Source organism: Euleptes europaea, chromosome 18, assembly GCF_029931775.1.
Source record: "Euleptes europaea isolate rEulEur1 chromosome 18, rEulEur1.hap1, whole genome shotgun sequence".
NCBI lineage: Eukaryota > Metazoa > Chordata > Lepidosauria > Squamata > Sphaerodactylidae > Euleptes > Euleptes europaea.
Genome location: NC_079329.1, coordinates 40732635 through 40752237, shown reverse-complemented (window position 1 = coordinate 40752237; position 19603 = coordinate 40732635). Strand labels below are relative to the sequence as shown.

Below are 19603 nucleotides of genomic sequence, written 5' to 3'. Positions count from 1 at the left end.
GGGGGCCTGCCCCCAGCCCTCACCCCTCAAAAAGAGGCAGGGAGCAAGAGTCAGCTGACCAGCCCCCAATCATCATCGTTTAGTAGAACTGGGAACCACCAATTCATTGAGGAAATTTATATGCTGCTTCTCCACACCTGGTCTGCTCCAGACCAGAATTGCATCAAGGCATAACAGTAGTTGACTTTTCCCAATAGCTCCCTCTTTTGAGGCAATTTTTTTGCTTCCATACTTTTATAAATGTAAGCCTAGGTAACTATCAGTAAGTATAGTGCAATCTCACAATACTTTACAGGAATGGGAATAGACTTGTTAAGCAAGGGGGTTTCCACACGGGGACAGGCTTGTGTGGTTTCCCCTCTGCTACTGCGGCTGCGGATATAGTGCAGGGTCAAGAGAACTTCAACATGGCAGGTTTCCCTACAGTTTCCCAGCCCCAGTCCCACACCCTACCCAATGGTGCTATTTCTGTTTTTTAAAATAAAATCAGCAATTGAATATTGTCATAACATTATAACAACATGTATACCAGGGTCTCTGAATGCTCAGCTTTTGGTGTGTGTGTGTGTGTGTTTTTTTAAGAATAGGCTCTAACCCCTTTTGTTGTGGAGATACAAGGGGCTAAAGATTTAACTTTTTATATAAAAGGGGAATTCAGGGAACCTATTACACAGATTGTTATAACATTATATTTTTATAACCCCCGAAAGCCCCAGTTGTTGGGGGAGGAAATGGCCACCACAAAGACAAGAAAAATGGTTGCCATGTGGGTAGGAAAATCTGAACTCTGCCATTCACACAGCCATCATCCGGGCTTTACTGAGGTCTATCCCAAAAATTCACAGCAACACAAGGCCTTTTATTCACAAGTTGTTTTTGTGGCGATTAACTCCCCCCCCCCCCGACTACTTGAGGCTTCATTTTAATTATGCACATCTTTTCCGACCTTTAGAAGTCACTTTGCGCTCTCTCCGTGTTTTCTAGATGCTGTTTTTGGTGACATCCAGAAAATGTGAGGAGAGAGCGAGGTTACTTCTAAAGGTCAGAAAAGACTAGCACAATGAAAACAAAGCCCTGAAGTAGTCAGGGGGTTGATTGCCATGGAAACAACCTGTGCATAAAAGGCCCAAGTTTGAGAAAGATTGGAGGAAAGCCATGGAAACCTTGAGAGGTACAACATGATGCTGTGGGGAAGAAGGGAAAAACTGCACTTCCTAACAGCATGGAACCTGGGAAATGGCCCAAGTCTAATTCTAGAGTACTGTGAGCACTTGTCCCTGTGGTAATCCCATAAACAACATCCACAGACAAGTAGTCCAAAAGAGAGTTGATTTATTAGAAAACCTACAGGTATACAGAGCTAACAGGTAAGTTGGCAAGAATGGGGTTTGAAGGCATGGCCTGCGGCCTATATGGAAAAGCATTGGTCACATCAAGATAGCGGTTGCAGTCATGGCAACCACCCTCCTTACGAGGGCCGTTCCCACAGCTAGGAAAGGAATTTGACAGTTACCAGTTCTCGGCCTTGGACTGCACCTGTTGAAACCAAAACATGCACAGTCTGTTTCTCTCTGCAGAGAGCAGGCCTGACAAGTACAGAACAGCCTTGTGACAGCACTGAAATAATCATTCTCCAAAACCCCTTTGCTCCAGCAGAACTCCACCATAAATGTGTGGAGTATGCCTGAACTTCTTCACAAAGCCCTATTCTATTCAAACCAGTCTAGCTGGCAAAAGATACCACAAATGTAACAATTTATGGCCATTTCCCTCAAAACTAATTAAGAACATAAGAAAGGCCCTGCTGGATCAGACCCAGGCCCATCAAGTCCAGCAGTCTGCTCACACAGTGGCCGACCAGGTGCCTCCAGGAAGCCCCCAAACAAGAGACTGCAGCAGCACCATCCTGCCTGTGTTCCACAGCACCCAAAATAATAGGCATGTTCCTCTGATCCTGGAGAGAATAGGTATGCATCATAACTAGTATTCATTTTTACAAGTAGCCATGAATAGTCCTCTCCTCCATGAACATGTCCACTCCCCTCTTAAAACATTCCAAGTTGGCAGCTATCGCCGCATCCTGGGGCAGGGAGTTCCACAATTTAACTATGCATTGTGAAAAAATACTTCTTTTTGTCTGTTTTGAATCTTTCACCAGCTTCAGCAGATGACCCTGCATTCTGGTATTATGAAAGAGAGAGAAAAGCTTCTCCCTGTCCATTCTCTCCATTCCATGCATAGGTTTTTAGATCTCTATCGTATCTTCCCTTAACCGCCTTCTTTTGTAATGCTTGAAATCATTATATGCTATTGGAAATGTATGCTTCTATGCTCAGTCCGCATACTCACACTTATAAAGATGCTAAGCACAAAATATAAGGGTTAGCATCTAGCACAATACCATGTGAGAGACCATATATGTAATTGGCATGCAGACCCAGGTATAAGGGGTAAAGTATTAATCCCTAGAACAAAGGCCCTAATGTAAAATCATTTAAGTTAGCATGAGTCTGGCAAACGCCATTATAAGCTGCAAGAACAAAGACTACATCGCTGCCTGGTACAACTGTTCATCTTACCTTCACACTTAGGAATGTGGTCACAGGACCTAATGCTTGCTTAGAAACAGATTCATCCAATGTCTATCCAAAATGCTAATTAGAGTGATGTAGACAACCAATGTACAGTGAATCTACGTCATTGTAAACACCCCTGACCCAAAGTTATAAACGTTGTTACAATCCTTTGTTGGGTTCAAGCTGTCCTGCGCATCTGGGCAGTTTCCACCCGGTTTGTATATTGGGGCCTAATAAACAACTGCTTTGATTCTTCAACTTCCTCCTGTGTTATTGTCTTTGGGAATTAATATGATAACGCAGGCACTTCTTTGCAGAAACCATGTTGGTTTTTGCTCAGCAGTGCTTGCCCTTCCATATGCTTGACAATTCTATCGTTAATAATGCTTTCCATCAATTTACTTGGAACAGACGTTAAGCTAACTGGCCTGTAATTTCATGGTTCCCCGCTGGAACACTTTTTATAAAAGGTTGTTACATTGGCCATTCTCCAGTCCTCTGGAACAGAGGCTGATCTAAGGGACATGTCACATGTCATCATTAGAAATTCAGCAATTTCCCGTTTGAGTTCTTGAAGAATTCTAGGGTGAATACCATCTGGTCCCTGTGACTTGTTAGTTTGCAGTTTGTCTAGACGTTCCAGGACTTCCTCTCTTGTTACCACTATTTGTCCCAGCTTACCATTCTTCCCTCCCCAAAACCTCTGTTCAGGAAAAGGTATCTGGCCTTCTGTCTTCAACAGTAATAATAATAATATTTATTGTTACAGTCAAAGACCAGCACAAATATAAAATACAGTCTATCTTCCACAATAAAAGAATTGTATACAATCATGAGCTTAATACATACCCTGATTAGTTAAAAAGCCTAAGGATAACTACATATCTGCTATGAATAAATTGTGTGAACCTATATATGTTAACCACCACCTTTCTTGTTAGTGTGATTCTCTTAATAGCCAGATAACAAAAGTTTGCCATTACATAAGATACTGAAGCCTCCTAATCTTCAGTAAGTATTTAACCACATCTAACTCCAGAAACCCTGAAAAATAGTTCAGATGCTTAAACCAAGTTGTGTGTGTGTGTAAAGTGCCGTCAAGTTGCAGCCGACTTATGGCGACCCCTTTTGGGGTTTTCATGGCAAGAGACTAACAGAGGTAGTTTGCCAGGGCCTTCCTCTGCACAGCAACCCTGGACTTCCCTGGTGGTCTCCCATCCAAATACTAACCAGGGCTGACCCTGCTTAGCTTCCGAGATCTGACGAGATCAAGCTAGCCTGGGCCATCCAGGTCAGGGCCTAAACCGAGTTAGCAGAGGAGAAACAGTACTTGTTCTAACATCAGAGTACAATTCACAATGCAGCACTATATGCGAAATTGATTCAACTGCATTGGGAGAACATGGGCAGAACCTTTGCTCCATAGGCAAATGTTGAAACCTTTCATCTACAATGGCAGAAGGTATAGCATCAAAACGAGCTCTGGAGAAAGCCCATCTGTATTTGGCATGAGTAATAGTTGATTGGTAAGGAGCCGTAGCAAATCTTGAACATGGTTTCACTGCACTGTATAACTTTGACAGTAATGATAGCTCGTTTTGGCTTTTGATATCCAATAGACGTTGATGGACCAATGATTTTGCTTTCCTCAAACTCATCTCCAGGGAATATTCCGCGTCTAATCCGACTGTATATAATGTATTTATTATTCTAGAAAACCATTTCGGGTATGGGATCGCCACAAGTAGCAGAGGCTATCTTCAACAATGAAGGCAGATGAGAAGAATTCATTTAGTTTCTCAGCAATCACTTTATCCTCCTTTACTGCTTCATTACTCCCACTATCATCCAATGGTCCCACTGCTTCCCTTGCTGGTTTCCTGCACCTAATGCACTTAAAGAATTTCTTATTGTTGGTCTTCATGTGTTTAGTGATATGTCCCTCAACATCTTTTTTTGCATCTCTAATTGTATGCTTGCATTTCCTTTGTGCAAGTTTGTGTTTGTTTTTGTTTGCCTCACTTGGGCAAGCCTTCCAGTTTCTGAAGGAAGACTTTTCCCCCTCTAATGGCTTCCATCACCTTACCCATTAGCCATGACGGTGACTTCTTGGTCTTTATACAACCTTTCCTGACCTGCAGTATACAATCTAGCTGAGCCTCTAGTATTAAGGATTTGAGTAACCCCACACCTTTTCCAGAGATTTAACCCTCTAACTGTTTCTTTCAACTTTCTTTTTTCCAGGTTCTTCATTTTAGAGAAGTTCCCTCTTTTAAACTCAAAGGCAATTGTGTGAGATTTCCCAGGCACTTTCCCACATACATATAAATTAACTTTGATGCCATTGTGGTCACTGTTGCCAACTGGCTCAACCACATCCACTTCCTGCACTAAGTTGCTGGCAGCACCACTGAGTATTAAATCCAGGATCACCCTCCCCTCTGGTTGGGTCCATAACCATGGAACAGCCAGAGTGGGGGAGGGAAGACTTGTCAAAACTGTCAGAGGTTGAAGATGATGAAGTGTACCCCTAATCTTCTTCTGATATAAATAGAAATTTTGCAGCAAACAGAACAAAGGCACATACTTGGCTGTAAGGAAAGTATGGAATATGTGTGAACAAAAATCAGGAATGGTGCATGCCACTGAGTCACCATATAGAATTCACCAAATAGACTTTGCAGCAGCATATGGCTTTTCATGAATTAAGGATTTCATTAAAGAGAATGTAATTCTATCTTATATAAAAATCAGCCAATCTATGGGGGGAATAGGGGTGCCATGGTTTCTGTATCTGCAAATTAAACATCTTTTGCAAATAAAGCAAGCTGAGATGGGATAGTGTCAATTTAACACCTCTGAAAGCATATTAGGATAAACCCAAGCACCAGAAAAAAATGGTGGCTAATGTATTTGCAATAATGGCACATTCAAAAGGAAAAGACCTTGCAAATGGGGAAAAGACCTTGCAGTACCTATCCCAAAAGAGAGCTGGGTTAGTCTTTTTAAAGAATTGTTGAAGATCTCAGTTAATGTGGGTTTAGGAGAGAGCAAAAATTATGTACAGATGGTACCTAACCCTTGATAGACTGGCAACTATGTTTCCCACAACCTCTCAGACATACTGACAGTGTAATGAAAAAAAATTGATCTTTTTTACATGTTTGGTGACATTGCCCAGAAATTAAACAGTTTTGGGAAAGTATCTTGGATACAAGCAATTCAAGAAATTTTATAATTCAGTCTACAGCTTAAACCTGAGATTCTAAGTTGTTCTCTGAGAGGGTAAAGAAGGCCCACAGACTGATGTAAGTTATTAGTTGTGGCTAGGATTTTGGTAGCACCATACTGGAGGTGAGCTTCCTCACCAAGTGTAGAGGTTTGGCTTTATAAGGTTTGGTCTGTAATGATTATGGAAAAAATTATGACGTATGAAAGGTTATGGGTGGTAGAAGAATTGCTCACTTTGAATTTATATCTTGCTAGGAGCCCTTCTCAAATTATTGGAACAGAACAGATCTTAGAAGTAAGATGGTGAAAGAGACAATGACAGTATATTTAAAAATTGCTCAATTAATTATTGAAGTTAGGCACACTTGATCTGTAATTTTACAACTGAGGGCTGCTTTCTTGATTGACTATCTGTTGTTAGCCCTGACTTGGATGGCCCAGGCCGGCCCCATCTCTGAAGCTAAGTAGGGTCAGCCCTGGTTAGTCCTTGAATGGGAGACCTCCAAGGAAGTTCAGCATTGCTCCGCAGAGGCAGGCAATGGCAAACCACAGCTGTTTGTCTTTTGGCTTCAAAACCCTTCTTTTCCACATTAGTTAAGCAAACTCTCTTCCTTACTAACTCAGCAGAAGACATATTTATAAAGTACAAAGACAGATGCAAACTAATAAATAGTTACTTAAGTAAATGACATCGATTTAAGTAATACATTGGTATAAACAGTTGAACGTGTAGTGTACATAATAAACCCATTCTCCCTTTTAACCTCCTTATCCTGAGCCCACTTTCCCCACCCAGCTTTCCAGCCATCAGTCTCCTTACCTGGCCATTCAGCTTCTCCTGGACTAAGGCCCTGCCTGAGGTTTCTCACAGAAACTGCATCTTTCGCAACGTTCTGGGTTGTTTTTGTTTGTTTGTTTGTTTTGCCATCAAGTCATAGCTGACTTATGGCGACCCCATAGAGTTTTAAAGCCAAGAGACATTTGGAGGTGGTCTGCCATTGCCTGCCTGCTTATGGCGACCCCATAGAGTTTTACCTATTCCTTGGTGGTCTCCCATCCAAATACTAGCCAGGGTTGGGGCTGAAATTGTGTGACTGGCCCAAGGTCACCCAGCAAGTTTCTAGGGTGCGAATAGAGATTTGAGCCTGGGTTTCCCAGGTCCTAGTTTGACACCTTAACCACGACACCACACTGGCTCTCAACATTCTGTCTTAGACATGAATATTCAATACCACCACACTAGCTCAGCCAATGGCTATTTGGGGTTGCAGAAAGGCCAGCACATGATAGTAATTTTTAGCTTCTTGTAGTCATGCAAACTATTCTTGTGCTGCCTTTCTCCAAATTACGTACCTATCAGGTATGTATTAGCAGTGGCATTTGGTTTTTTCTTGCAGATGTAAGGCAGAGCGACGCTGCAGTCCCGGTTTTGCCACCCCCCTGACGATTCAGTCCGGATCACTCCGCAGTTTTCTTCGTGGGGGTTGTCTGGCTGACCTACAAACAGAAGCAGGGTTGACACTGGGGGAGGGCGGGCAATCACCTCGTCTGCTAATTTAAACCACGGCTTGAGAATGGCCTGGCATCAGGGCAGAGGCCCGTCATGCTGAAGGATTACCTAGGCCCACTTCAATGAAGCTTCTGATGTGGTTTGGGGACTGAAACTGCCCTGGTCACTCTCTTGGGCAGCTTTCACCAGAAGGTCAAAAGGATGAGGGAAACCCTGGTGGTTCTTTACTTCTCAGCAGCTTTCAGTTCCATCCACCACAGCGTCCTTCTGGACCGGCTGTCTGGGATGGGAATGAGAAGTTCTGCAGGTTCAATTCTGGCTGCAAAAGGGATTCTATGGGATTCTACATCCTACCTCCAATGCTACTGCACACCTCCATGAAATGGCTTGGGAGGTCATTAGGGGACAAAGATGGTGTCATCAACCTGCTGATGGCACACAACACTACTTCTCCTTTTCTTCCAGCCCAGTTGAGTTTGACATTCTGAACAGGTTCTGTAGCTTATCATATGCTAGATGGGAGCCAATAACCTGAAGCTCAAACCAGAGACTGTGGTACTGTTGGGAGGTGATGTACCAATTGAGAATGGATGCTACATCTTCTTCTAGTTAGGGTTATACTCAACTTAAGGCTCAAAGATGTGTCTTAGGGATTCTACAAGAGTCAACCTTGCAGACAGGATCCAAGTGCCAGCCATGGCTTTTTGCACCCTTTAGATAGCAGGCCAGCTGAACCTGGAAGTGTGTAATCTGGTCACAGCTGTCCATGAACTGAAACACCTCCAAGGTGGATAACTGGGATGTGTTTTAAGATGATCTTACCAGCTTCACTAGCTACCAATTTACTACTAGGCACATTTCAAAGAGCTGGTTTTGACCTACAAACCCCCAAGCAGTTTGGGATCCAAAGTGTCGGAAAGATATCTGCTCCCTTTCAAACCTGCCTGCCTTAAGGCCTCCATAAGAAGCCCTAATCTAGGTGGCTGCCAAGGAAAGGAGCTTCTCTGCCGTGGTGGCTGGCCAACAACCCTGACGATGCATGCATTTGGCTGTTCTCTGCAGGTAGTTCTGGGTGATGTGTTTTTTTTTAATGTTGTTGCTTTACATTATACTGTAAGTTGCCTTGAGGACTCCATGGAATATAAATATTTCAAATAAATAAAGATGTTCTTTGAGTTCTGCAATGAGATTCTGAGGCTGCATACTCTTGAGACATGTTTTCTAGATTTTGTTACTGGGGCAGGAGGAATTTCTGTTGCACTGCCAAAGAACTGGGTTTACATATTGGGAACCTATGTTCAAATCACAGCTCAGTCATGACAACTGCAGGGTATTTTGGTAGTTAAATACTCAGAATTGTAGAGTCTGAAAAACAATACTGCTACTACTGGAGTCCCCAACCTTTTTGAGCCTGTGGACACCTTTGGAATTCTGACATAGTGTGGTGGGCACAGCCACAAAATGGCTGCCACAAAATGGCTGCCACAGGAGGCAGAGCCAACCACAAAATGGCTGCTGCAGCTAACCTTCAGTCACACACTGAAGCGCCTTATGCTGGGGGGGAGCAGCTGCTGCCAAAGCAATATTTTTAAAAATCTGCACAGCCAATCAAAAGCCTTGCTGGAGAAAAGCCCCACCCTGGCTCCACCCACTTTCTAAAAACACTTGGTGAGCATATGGAAAGTTGTCAGTGGGCACCACAGTGCTCACGGGCACCATGTGGGGGACCCGTGCTACTATGACAATGACAACAATAAAACCAAAAGCACTTTGTTTGTACCCAGTATTGTAATATCTAGAACTGAGCGGGCCATTCTCCTCTCCCCAGTCACAGCAAGAATGACTAGCAGCAAAGACAGGCATATCATTTGCAGTGCAGTAAGGACAGTTTGGAAGCCGAGCCCTCTTCTGCAGAGTTCAGGTGCAACCTACCTTACCCTTTCATGAGCAAAGCTCTGGTGGAAAAAAACCTTGTTCTGCAACTTGGGAATAAGCAGTCCCATGACGCTTTGGGAAATTCTATAAGGTGGCAGGTAGCATGCTGAAAGCATATTGGGAAAGGCCAGGATGAGGGCAATACCAGCGGTCAGTTTTCTGGCATCTACGTCCATCACAGGCACTAGATGACCTTGCTGCAGGGCCACTCTGTTATACCCCAGGGGTCTTCACCATGAGAGTGTTTATTTTAAGACGTAGATTTCAGAATTCCTACTTCATTCTAGAGACATTTCAATAACTGGGATTCCATTTATGACCATTCAGCCCGTCTTCACTTATGACATGTCTTGTTGATAATCTTCAATATCCCTTCCCTGACTTACCGTTCTCCCAGTTGAGGAACTTCAAGGGTGAGTCGTCTGACCACTGCCAGCCCCCGTTAAGGTCCAAATCATTAAGGCCAATCCAGAGGGTGGAACTATAACCCGTGAGCAGGCCTGGCAGAGGGAGGAAGGTGGCAGAATGCCACAGTATAAGCTCTGACATCTTATTGCTGTAAGCCGCCTCCAGCCACACCTGCCCCAAAAGCAGCACCCCGGCCATCTCCCCCACCTCGCCAAAGCCTCCTCCTCCGGGCCCCTCCCCTGCCAACACTCAATGGTGCCTGACTTCCATCTCTTTTCTGACTGAGCCACACATGGGGGGCCCAGACTTCCTTTTACAAAAATCTGCAGTAACATCAAAAAGAAAAGGGGGAATCTCCTTGCAGATTTCTCAAGTGATTTCAGGACTGAACTCTGAAATCCTTTCCATAGCCTTTTGCCCCTCTTGCCCAGAGAGGTGCTCTGTGGTCCCTTTGGCCCAGCCTCACGATCAGCCACAGACGAATGAGCAAAAGAGAGGCAGCAGAGCTCTGGAGGCGCAGCCTCTTTCACGTCGCCCCACCCCCTGGGAGGTGGCTTGGTCCAGGGCTCACCGTTGATGTACGTCTGCTCATGGATCTCCGTGATGCTGAGCAAGCCGGCCCCTTGCTGCTCGCAGCTCTTTCCAGCCTCCTGCCAAGACAGGGTGGACTGGAAGTTGAATTGGTAGCAGCTACTGGTGAAGCGATCCCTATCCCAGAATGTATCACAGTCATTGCCTAAGAAGGACGGGCATGAAAAGGGAGTTACCACACGTCAGTGTAACCAGGCTCCATGTTCGTTAACAAGGAAAGACCTCCGGGGCAACCGACCTCAAGAAGCCTGAGAGAGACCTGCTTGTTGTCTGGCACATTTGGGCTTACTGTAAAGATCCCTTTCCAGCCTTCGGGTTCTGTAAGGGGTAAAATGTGGGAAACAGTCCTAACGAGGAGAAAAAGACTAAGCAATGCTTAGGAGGAAGGGAGGGAGGATATGAGGCAGAATGGGGGCAGGTAAAGAGAAGGCGCATTTTGGGAACGGGGGAAGAGTCTGCGTAGATTTGCTAACCTATCCTTATGCGGGTCATTCAAAGGGTGAGTGCTCTTTTATGTTATTTGGTTCATTTTATTTTTCAACAAATATCAGTCTAAGAGACCTTAACAGTTGTGATATCCAGAATGCTCTTCAGTATTCCCCACTGACACAAGCTTCTTTTCACTTTTCACCAGCAGGCTAACAAATGCTCATCCAACCATCATCAGGGATTGTGATTCCACCCCACACAGAAGTAACTTACTTTTAATGGGGCAGAAGCCCCACCTCTCATCTTTGCCATAATCCTGTGTAGTGGCACACCAGAGGTGACCGTCTTCACGACCCATACTGGTGCAGTCGTAGAACCAAAGGTTATCGTACTTGAAGGGGATGGTGCAGGGCTTCCCGTGTGAGTTGCCTTGGATGGTGTAAATTTCTGCAGAGAAGAGAGAAGGTATGGCTCAGACTTGCCCTCCTCTGCTATCATAGATCTGCATGCATGAAATCTACTGAGCCATTCCATGAGTCTCACCACCTCTTTGGCAAATGTCTTAAGCATACCCTGACTACAAATTAATCCTGCCCCCTTTGCAATGGGCGGACTGCTTCATTCAGCAAATTTTGCATCACAGAATGCAATGAGGCTGAATGCAATAAAACAAACACCACAATCCTGTACCAAACTACACATCGCAAGAAGGTGAGTTCTGCGATGTGATTCTATTACTCAAATTCAGCCAATGTACAGTAATTTGCTCATTTTGCAGAAGGGAAAAGAGTACAGAACCCTTACTCCATGACCATTGGTAGTCCTGCCATCTTTTGATTCACCAGGCATGGCCCACACACATTGATTTTCTCTTTACAACAGCTACAGCTCTAGAACAGCCAAGTCCTGGGCCAGCACCCTTTCATCCCATGCATGGGGCAGCTCAAGGCCATTGCAATACACACACACAGGCTTAGTGACACACCTATCCAGCTGCCAAAAATGAGAACCAAACTGGGTTTTTTTTTAATTGAAGCATTATTCAGACCAGATGGTGATTAAAGGTTTGGGACTTGCACAATCCTTGGCAAAATGGAAATCTGAGCAACAATAAAACATGGAAATCGCAGATGAGAGCTTAACTGACATTTTGGAACATAGCAAAGATCCAAATCCATCTTTGCATGGCTTTTCTATCTGGACTAGGTTTGGGAAGTCAGAAAATACCCTGTGAAATAGTCAGAATTTTAGACTTTATTATATATTAAATATCCTAACTGGAATTTACCTGAATATTCTATATTTTCTAATCTATTGTTCAAGTAGACGAACATTATGATCAGTAAAACTTTTTATGTGTTTTTATTTAAAACATTTATCCGCTCCCTTTCTACCTTTCTACCTCCCTTTAACTAAAGGTAAATAAGCGTTCAGATGGACGAGGTTTTCATTTTAAAAATATAACTGATAAGTATAAATTATCATTGCATAGTATGTATTCAGATTCCATGATTTCAGCTTTCCAATAACTTGGAAAACATTTGGCAAGGAAGTTAGTTACGGGGGGAAATGGAACTATTTCCAAGATCAGTTTCTCTATGAGAAATTCCAACAAACGGCAGCTTAAGGTCCTACACCTACAACCAGCCAGGCACAATGCACACAGCAAGACGTCTTCCTTCACATGATGCATACCACATCCATGAAAGCCAGCATGTTGACATGGTTAAAGTGTTGGTCTAGGTCGGACCTGGGAGACCCAGGTCTGAATCCCCATTCTTTTGGAAGCTTGCTGGATGACCTTGGGCCAGTCACACGGTCTCTTCCTAACCTTCCTCATTGGGTTGTTGTGAGGGTAAAGTGGAGGAGGGGAGAATGATGGGGGCTCCCAGTGTGGAGACAGACAGGCAGGGTATAAATGAAGGAAAGAAAATTGAAAATACTTCCATGCGAATATAAGACTTTTTAAAAAGACTGAATGCTGTCACAGAAGCAACATTTCCTGCAGGGGAACTAGACAGGGGAGCTACAACCAGGTTCATAGGTTACATACCTCACCACTTGCTCAGGGCAAGCAGCGAGAGGCGGCTGGCCACCCTTGTGCCCTGGCTTGTGAATCCCAAAGGCCTGGGGGTTGCAAGACATGCTAAACTAGTTCTAGAAAGGCAGTGCTAACATTCTTCAGTTTTCACTAGGGCATTTAAATTACCACGGCCTTTAAGTGAAAGCCTAAGTTCCCAGAATGCCACATTAAATTGTAAAGTTGCCCAGTAAACCTATGGAACATGCAAGACCTTCTTCACTCCCATCCTGCAGGCTTTACCAGAATATGGCTTGGAGCACAGATCCCCTTCTTGGCCATACACCTTCCACGGGCCTCTGGGTGCCTGGTCTCCCCTCTCTGCTGTGGTCTGTGACCAGTTGCCCAGCCGGGAGTTCAAATACTGGGAAAGCTGGTCCCCCAGGGTCCGGCAGTTCCACCGCATGTTGGCAGACTCTTGGTCACACTCATAGGTGGCCAGAGCATGAGACGCTGTGCTGGTGTTGGCAGATTTCCAGGAGATACCCAAGCACTGCATGGCCTCAATGTTGAAAAGCCGGCTCCGAGAAACCCACTTCCACTTCTGAGCTGGGGAGCTGGAGTTACAGGTCTTCGCAATCTTCACTAGGGAGTCTTTTGTCTCCAAGCAGCCAGGCAGCTCACCATTATAGATGAGGAATATCCCAGAATCTGAGAAAAGCAAAAGCAAGGTCAATGTCAAAAGGGAAAACCGTATCACAGCCTTGCACAAATAGGGCAGCCAGTCAGGGGAGGCTGATTTGCTTGCTTTAAAAAAAAAAAAACTTTCCTAGCAGTTCTTAACCCTCCCATTGAGTTGCCCACTTCAGTGAAATAGTCTGGCCTCAAGATTGAGGCTCAAACTAGAGCCGAGCTGCTGCCGTGGTTCGGGAACGAGGGGACAGCGTTCCGGCTCTCAAGGTGTGGTTGCCAACTACCTCTGTTTCAGCAGTTAACGTGTAAAGTAAAACTTTTTTTGTTGTGTTTTTGAGCATCTAACTAGGGGAAGATGAAGAAGAGTTATTCACTTTCATCACAGCATTCTCGGCAAGTTCAGGGAAGTGTTAGCCTCCACCAAGATTTCTCCATGTTCCCAGAAATGTGGCTTTGGAAACCACAGGAAGCTGTCCAGACTAGAGGAGATTTTTGCTTAGGATCAAAAAAGATCAGCTTACTCTAAAAACAGGCAGCGGGTTAGAAAATTACCACCTGGAAGAGAGTTTAGATAATTACAGCCTCTGAAGGGTTCAGAGAAGTACAGCAAAGGCTTCCCGGGGAACCTCTTGCTCTTGCCTCAACAGTTTCTCACAAGCCCTCACTCAAGCTCAAAAAAGGCTTCTAGAAAATTGCATAGTAAAATACAATGAATCAATGAGAAAGGGTCCGAGGTCCTCTAATACATATGTTGTCCTTCAGCAATGAACTACGAGCTCATACCTAAATATGCACTGAGAATTCATTAACACCTCCCCCCACCCCCCAAAAAAATGTTTGCCACTTAGCCTGTCTTTCAAAGCCACACCAACCTCACTACAAACAGGCAGCCCCTTTCTCCAGGTCCTACAAGAGGTCTTCCCTGGCCAACAGGTCCGGCTTTGCTTGGCCTCCCTTCCCTGCAGCTCTCTGCCTGCCCACAACTTCCTTTCAGAGAACGGGACTCAAACTGACCCACTGGGTGACGTCATTCTGTGCCCATGACGGAGTCTGAAGTGCAGATTTTGGAAAACTCCAAAATTTCTCCCTCCCATTCAGCCAGTTCCAAGTTACAGTGGAAAGTATCAGGCATGCACATTTGTATTAAGAGTGACACTAATTGTAATAGTGGTGCTTTTGCAGTGTTTTCCACAGTCCTTATTGATACTTATACTCAGGACCAGCACTCGTATCCACTGCACAAATGGGAGCAAGCAAGGCTGAGAGCCCAGGGCTGCAGGGATTTGAACGCAGGTCCAAACGAAAGCCAAATATTGTTGGCTTGTCTTGCATTCCTCTGTTACCACCTCCTTCATATGCTGCCCACTCATCTACACTTTATTTTTCCTGTTTATATTCATTCAGCCAGGACTGGAAAACTGCAGACAGTTGGGAATTTAAAATATTAATTTAAATTTTTAATTTACTTCTAAAAGTCATAGCCTACCCTTTCCTAAAAGGGGGGGGGGGAGGCTACAACATCACAACTTAAAAGCTAACCCATAACAGTATAATATAATAAAGCAGCATCTCAACAAGCATCCCAACAAAGAAACACATAAGAATCCAAACAGATCAGTCCGGGGCAGGGGGGGGGGGAGAACAAGGGCTGGCAAACCTCTGGAGAAACAGCTGGGTAGGGAAAGCCGGCTGGTCCAGAAGACAGGAGCAGACATTCTCAGAAGACAGCCAGACTTGGGGTGGGAGTCTGCTGGGCTGATCTAAGTGGCACTTGAGCTCATACCAGGAGAGGCAGCCCTTCCTTACCTGTGGTCGTGATGGGCTTCAGACACGAGATCCAGTGCACTGAACTGAGCCCAAAGCAAGACACACACAGGAAGCTGCCGTCTACAGAGTCCAGCCTCTGGCCTACCATGCTCAGTACTGTCCACTGTGGCTGGCAACAGCTCCCTAAGATGGTGCTGATTCAGAATCAGTGTTCTGAGTATTTGCAGATAGTCCACATCCAGTGAAAGGTTAGATGCTGCTTCAGCACTAATTGCCTCTGCCATACTGTCCCATGCAGTGCAGGTTAGTGTAACCAAGGTTGCTGAAGCCTGTACTAATGTGATCAAGTCAGCAGTCAACAAGGGAGGTCAAATTATCATCTCATCACAGAGGATCAAAGGCACTCCTATAAGGGGATGCCCATAAGCACTTCATCTTATCAGGCAGAGAAAGCTTAATTCCATCCCAAACAGGCAAGAACCCCCTCCATTCTCTTCACAGGCACCCAAGTTTTCAGAGGATTTAGTAGTCCTGTATCACTGCATCAAACCAAGCAGCGCATTCCCTTCTCCATTTAGAAACACGGATCCTCCAACAGTGGAACTAAAGCGACTTCTGTCGCACAACCAGGGCAGAAACCAGCCATACTCTTGGGCTGGGGGGTCAGTGCAGGCTGACTATGTGAGACATTTGCCTTGTAAGGCCCTGCCTGGAGGAAACCCATTCATTCCCAATTCCAGCGCAGCACAAGAGATCCAATCAGACAGGCACTATCTGGTGTTAAGGGTGCTTTTCTTTTCAAGCCAGGGTCTTTCCCTTGACATGTACAATAGGAGCATAAAAGCTACACCAACATACACAGTTTTAAGCCCTCTTTCACTTCCTACCATGTACTAACAACAGTCACATGTAGGGTTGCCAGGTCCCTCTTCGCCACCAGCGGGAGCTTCTTGGGGTGGAGCCTGAGGAGGGTGGGGTTTGGGGAGGGGCTTCAATGCCATAGAGTCCAATTGTCAAAGCAGCCATTTTCTCCAGGTGAACTGATCTCTATTGGCTGGAGATCAGTTGTAATAGCAGGAGATCTCCAGCTACTACCTGGAGGTTGGCAACCCTAGTCACACAACATAAAGAAGCGCTTTCAGGGTTGTCCACAAAAATATTTTTAAACTCTTGCTACCTGGAATCTTTGGATGGGGAGCATACATTTTATTATTTTTTTCTATTCTGCCTCTCCAAAATCTTGCCCAAGCTGGCTAACAGCTCATTCCTGAGGGGATATATATGTTACACTGACATTCTACTAGATACAGGGTTAGAAAGGCTGGACTTCAGCCTTTTATGCACGGGTCTTTCCCGTCACAGTCACACACACAGCCCCCGACCACTTAGGGGCTTTGTTTTAATTATGCATGTATTTTCTGACCTTCAGAAGTTGCCTCGCTCTCCCCTTGCATTTCCCCCACATTTTTAGGATGCTGTTTTACCCCGAGTTTAAAGTCTGTCTAGATCCCAAATCGAAAGCTGGTCCTTTGCATACTTGTCACTTCAGGCTTTTCTCCCCACGCCCATTCTCGCTTCTCCCTCCCATATATCTGTCCCCCTCATCAAACCCCTCCCCTCGAATCCATTATTGAGTGCACTAGCGAGCGATTAATGCTGGAATACCGTGAGGCTGCTTATTTGGTCAGTTTCACAGCGATCATCTCTGGGACCAACTGTTCCAGTGTACAGTCATTTATGATGTCCAGGAATCTCATTCCTACAGCACGACCAAAGCATGTGTTTACCCAGTCAATGTGAGGCTAGTTGAAGTCACCTAGTACAGTGATGATGAACCTTTTAGAGACCGAGTGCCCAAACTGCAACCCAAAACACACTTATTTATCGCCGAGTGCCAATGCGACAATTTAACCTGAATACCACCCCCAGAGGGGGCCCAGAGGGAGAGGCTAGGGTTGCCAAGTTCCTCTTTGCCATGAGTGGGAGGTTTTTGGGGTGGCGCCTGAGGAGGGCGGGGTTTAGGGAAGGACTTCAGTGCCATAGAGTCCAATTGCCAAAGTGGCAATTTTTTCCAGGGGAACTGATCTCTATTGGTTGGAGATCGCTTGTAATAGCAGGAGATCTCCAGCTAGTACCTGGAGATTGGCAACTAGTTCCTTAGTGTTTTCTCTCTACATATCAAGACAAATGGAAAGGTGTTTGGAGGATGGCTTGTAGGCACTTCAAAGGGGAATAGGACTGCACGCCCCTCCGCCGCACAGACCCAGAGGGTGCTGGAGAAGCCGCTGGAGGGAAAGAAGGAAGGAAAGAAGGAAAGGGAGGGAGAAAGGGAAGGGGAAAGGGAAGGAAGGGAGGGAGAGAAAGAAAGAAAAAGAGAGAAAGGGAGAAAGAAATGGAGCGAGGGAGAGAAAGAAAAGTAGGGAAAGAAAAGGACGGAGGAAGACAGAGAAAGAAAGAGGCCATTTATGCATGGGAGGTTTTGCCTTGGATTTGCCACTCTCCAGATGCACATTTTCCCCATCTGGATTCTCAAAACTCTGCATGGGGACTTACTGATGAGTTCTGAGAATTTGGATGGGGGAAATGTGCATCTACAGAGCGGCAAATCCAAGGCAAAACCTCCCGTGCTTGAGTGGCCAGAGACAGAAAAGCCTTCCTGCTTTCTCTCTCACACACACACACACACACGGCCCCCGCCTCCTCCCTCAGCAGAGAAGTGGGGGGCGCGCACGCAGAACAGCCCGCAGCGCACGGGGCACCAGGAGACCCTTCCCTTCCCGCGGAGGCTCGGTGTCCTGCCCCGCACTTACACACCCATGGAGGGCTGGGGCAGGTCCTGGGTGAGGGAGAAGGAGCTGGGAGAGGAAGGGTGAAGGGGCAGGAGAGGCAGAGTAGCCCAAGGAAGGCCAACAATACGGCGGTGTGGCAGGGGCGAGCAGCAGGAGGAGGAGGATCCCTCGCCTGGCCTGCCCCGAGGGGGGGATGCGGCGGTGGGGCACGGCGGCAGGCTTGTGAGAGGCGAGCAGGGTGGGGCAGAGGGCGCCTCCTTTGCGCCCACCGGCCAGCCACGCCCCTCCGCCCGCACAGGCCCAGAGGGCGCCAGAGAAGCCGCCGGCCATGCCGAGTGTGGGCGCTCAGCTTCTGTTCCCTGCTCTCCCACCCGCCTGGCCGGCCGCGCATGCTCCAGCGGCGGCAATGGCGGCGGCTTCTGTGGGAGAGTCCGGGGGCCACCGCCAATGATGTCGGAGGTTCCCCACCCCTGGGCTACAGCCTCCCCCATTCGGGGCGGGGCAGAGCCGGATAGGCCAGCGGCTTGGAGGAACCACGCGTGCCGGCAGAGAGGGCTACGTTTGCCGGAAGTGGCACGCGTGCCATAGGTTCGCCAACACGGACCTAGTATCACATTATCTGCTTTGGTCACCTCCCTTATTTCCTTCTCCAGTTCAAGATCAGCCTTAAGGGTTTGATCAGGTGGGCCACAGTGCACCCCCCACTTTTAAGTAACCATTAGGGCCCAGTGTTTCCACCCATACCACTTCCGTTGGGGAATTCATTCCCTTAATGTTTTCTAACATTAGACTCTACACCTTCTTTCATATACAAAACAACACCCCCCCAATATGTCTGCTGTCCTGCCTATACAGCTTATACCCAGGAATTCATTTTATTTAAAACATTTTTATGCCACCTTTCCACTGGATCAGGCTTCCCAAAGCAGCAAATATGAAAACATTAAAACTTCTGAACAAAAACATTAAAAATGATTAAATAGTTAAATAAAAACGCATAAACACACAGCACCAGAACCAGGGAGGAGACAGACAACTGTTATTGAAGTTATGCCAAATGAAGCAAAAAAGTCTTCACCCATCAGCAGAAAACAACAATAGAGGGAGACAGATGAATCTCCCCGGGGAAGGAGTTCCAAAGTTTTGGTGCCACAACTGAGAAAGCCCTGTCTAGCCTCAGATGGCGGTGCAACCAAACCGGGGCCTCCAAAGATGACAGGAGTGAATGGGTAGGTTCATATGGGAAAAACCAATAAGGTAATGTTGGTCCCAGGCCATACAGGACTTTAAAGGGCAATACCAGCACCTCGAATTGAGCCTGGAAGCAAACTGGAAGCCAGTGTAGATGGAACAAGACTGACACGGTCCTTAAAACCCACTCCGGTCAACACCCAGGCTGCAGCATTCTATACCAACTGTAGGGATGCTCTTGGCTGATCCAGCATTGAACAGGGGGTTGGACTAGATGGCCTGTGTGTGGCCCCCTTCCAAGTCTATGATTCTAAACCCTTCCTCCTGGCATCATTTTCTCATCCGTATGTTGAGACCCCTAATCTGTGCCTGTCTATATCTGGCCCTGTGCATTGAACTAATAGCCATTCTAAGAATGCCACCTTTGAGGTCCTGGCCTTTAACTTTCTGCATAGCAACCTAA

General features: G+C 46.1%; 1 protein-coding gene across 1 annotated transcript in view; it reads right to left on the bottom strand.

Moving 5' to 3' along the window:
* Nucleotides 1-15308, bottom strand: part of MRC2 (mannose receptor C type 2) — a 112589-nt gene extending 97281 nt beyond the window's left edge. Inside the window, exons 1-6 of the mRNA XM_056864732.1 lie at nucleotides 15200-15308; nucleotides 13004-13411; nucleotides 10954-11127; nucleotides 10232-10396; nucleotides 9639-9752; nucleotides 7161-7304 (exon numbers count right to left, since the gene is read on the bottom strand). Of these exons, the coding sequence (XP_056720710.1) occupies nucleotides 7161-7304; nucleotides 9639-9752; nucleotides 10232-10396; nucleotides 10954-11127; nucleotides 13004-13411; nucleotides 15200-15308 (1114 nt within the window). The remainder of the gene's footprint in view (nucleotides 1-7160; nucleotides 7305-9638; nucleotides 9753-10231; nucleotides 10397-10953; nucleotides 11128-13003; nucleotides 13412-15199) is intronic.
* Nucleotides 15309-19603: the final 4295 nt, after the last annotated feature.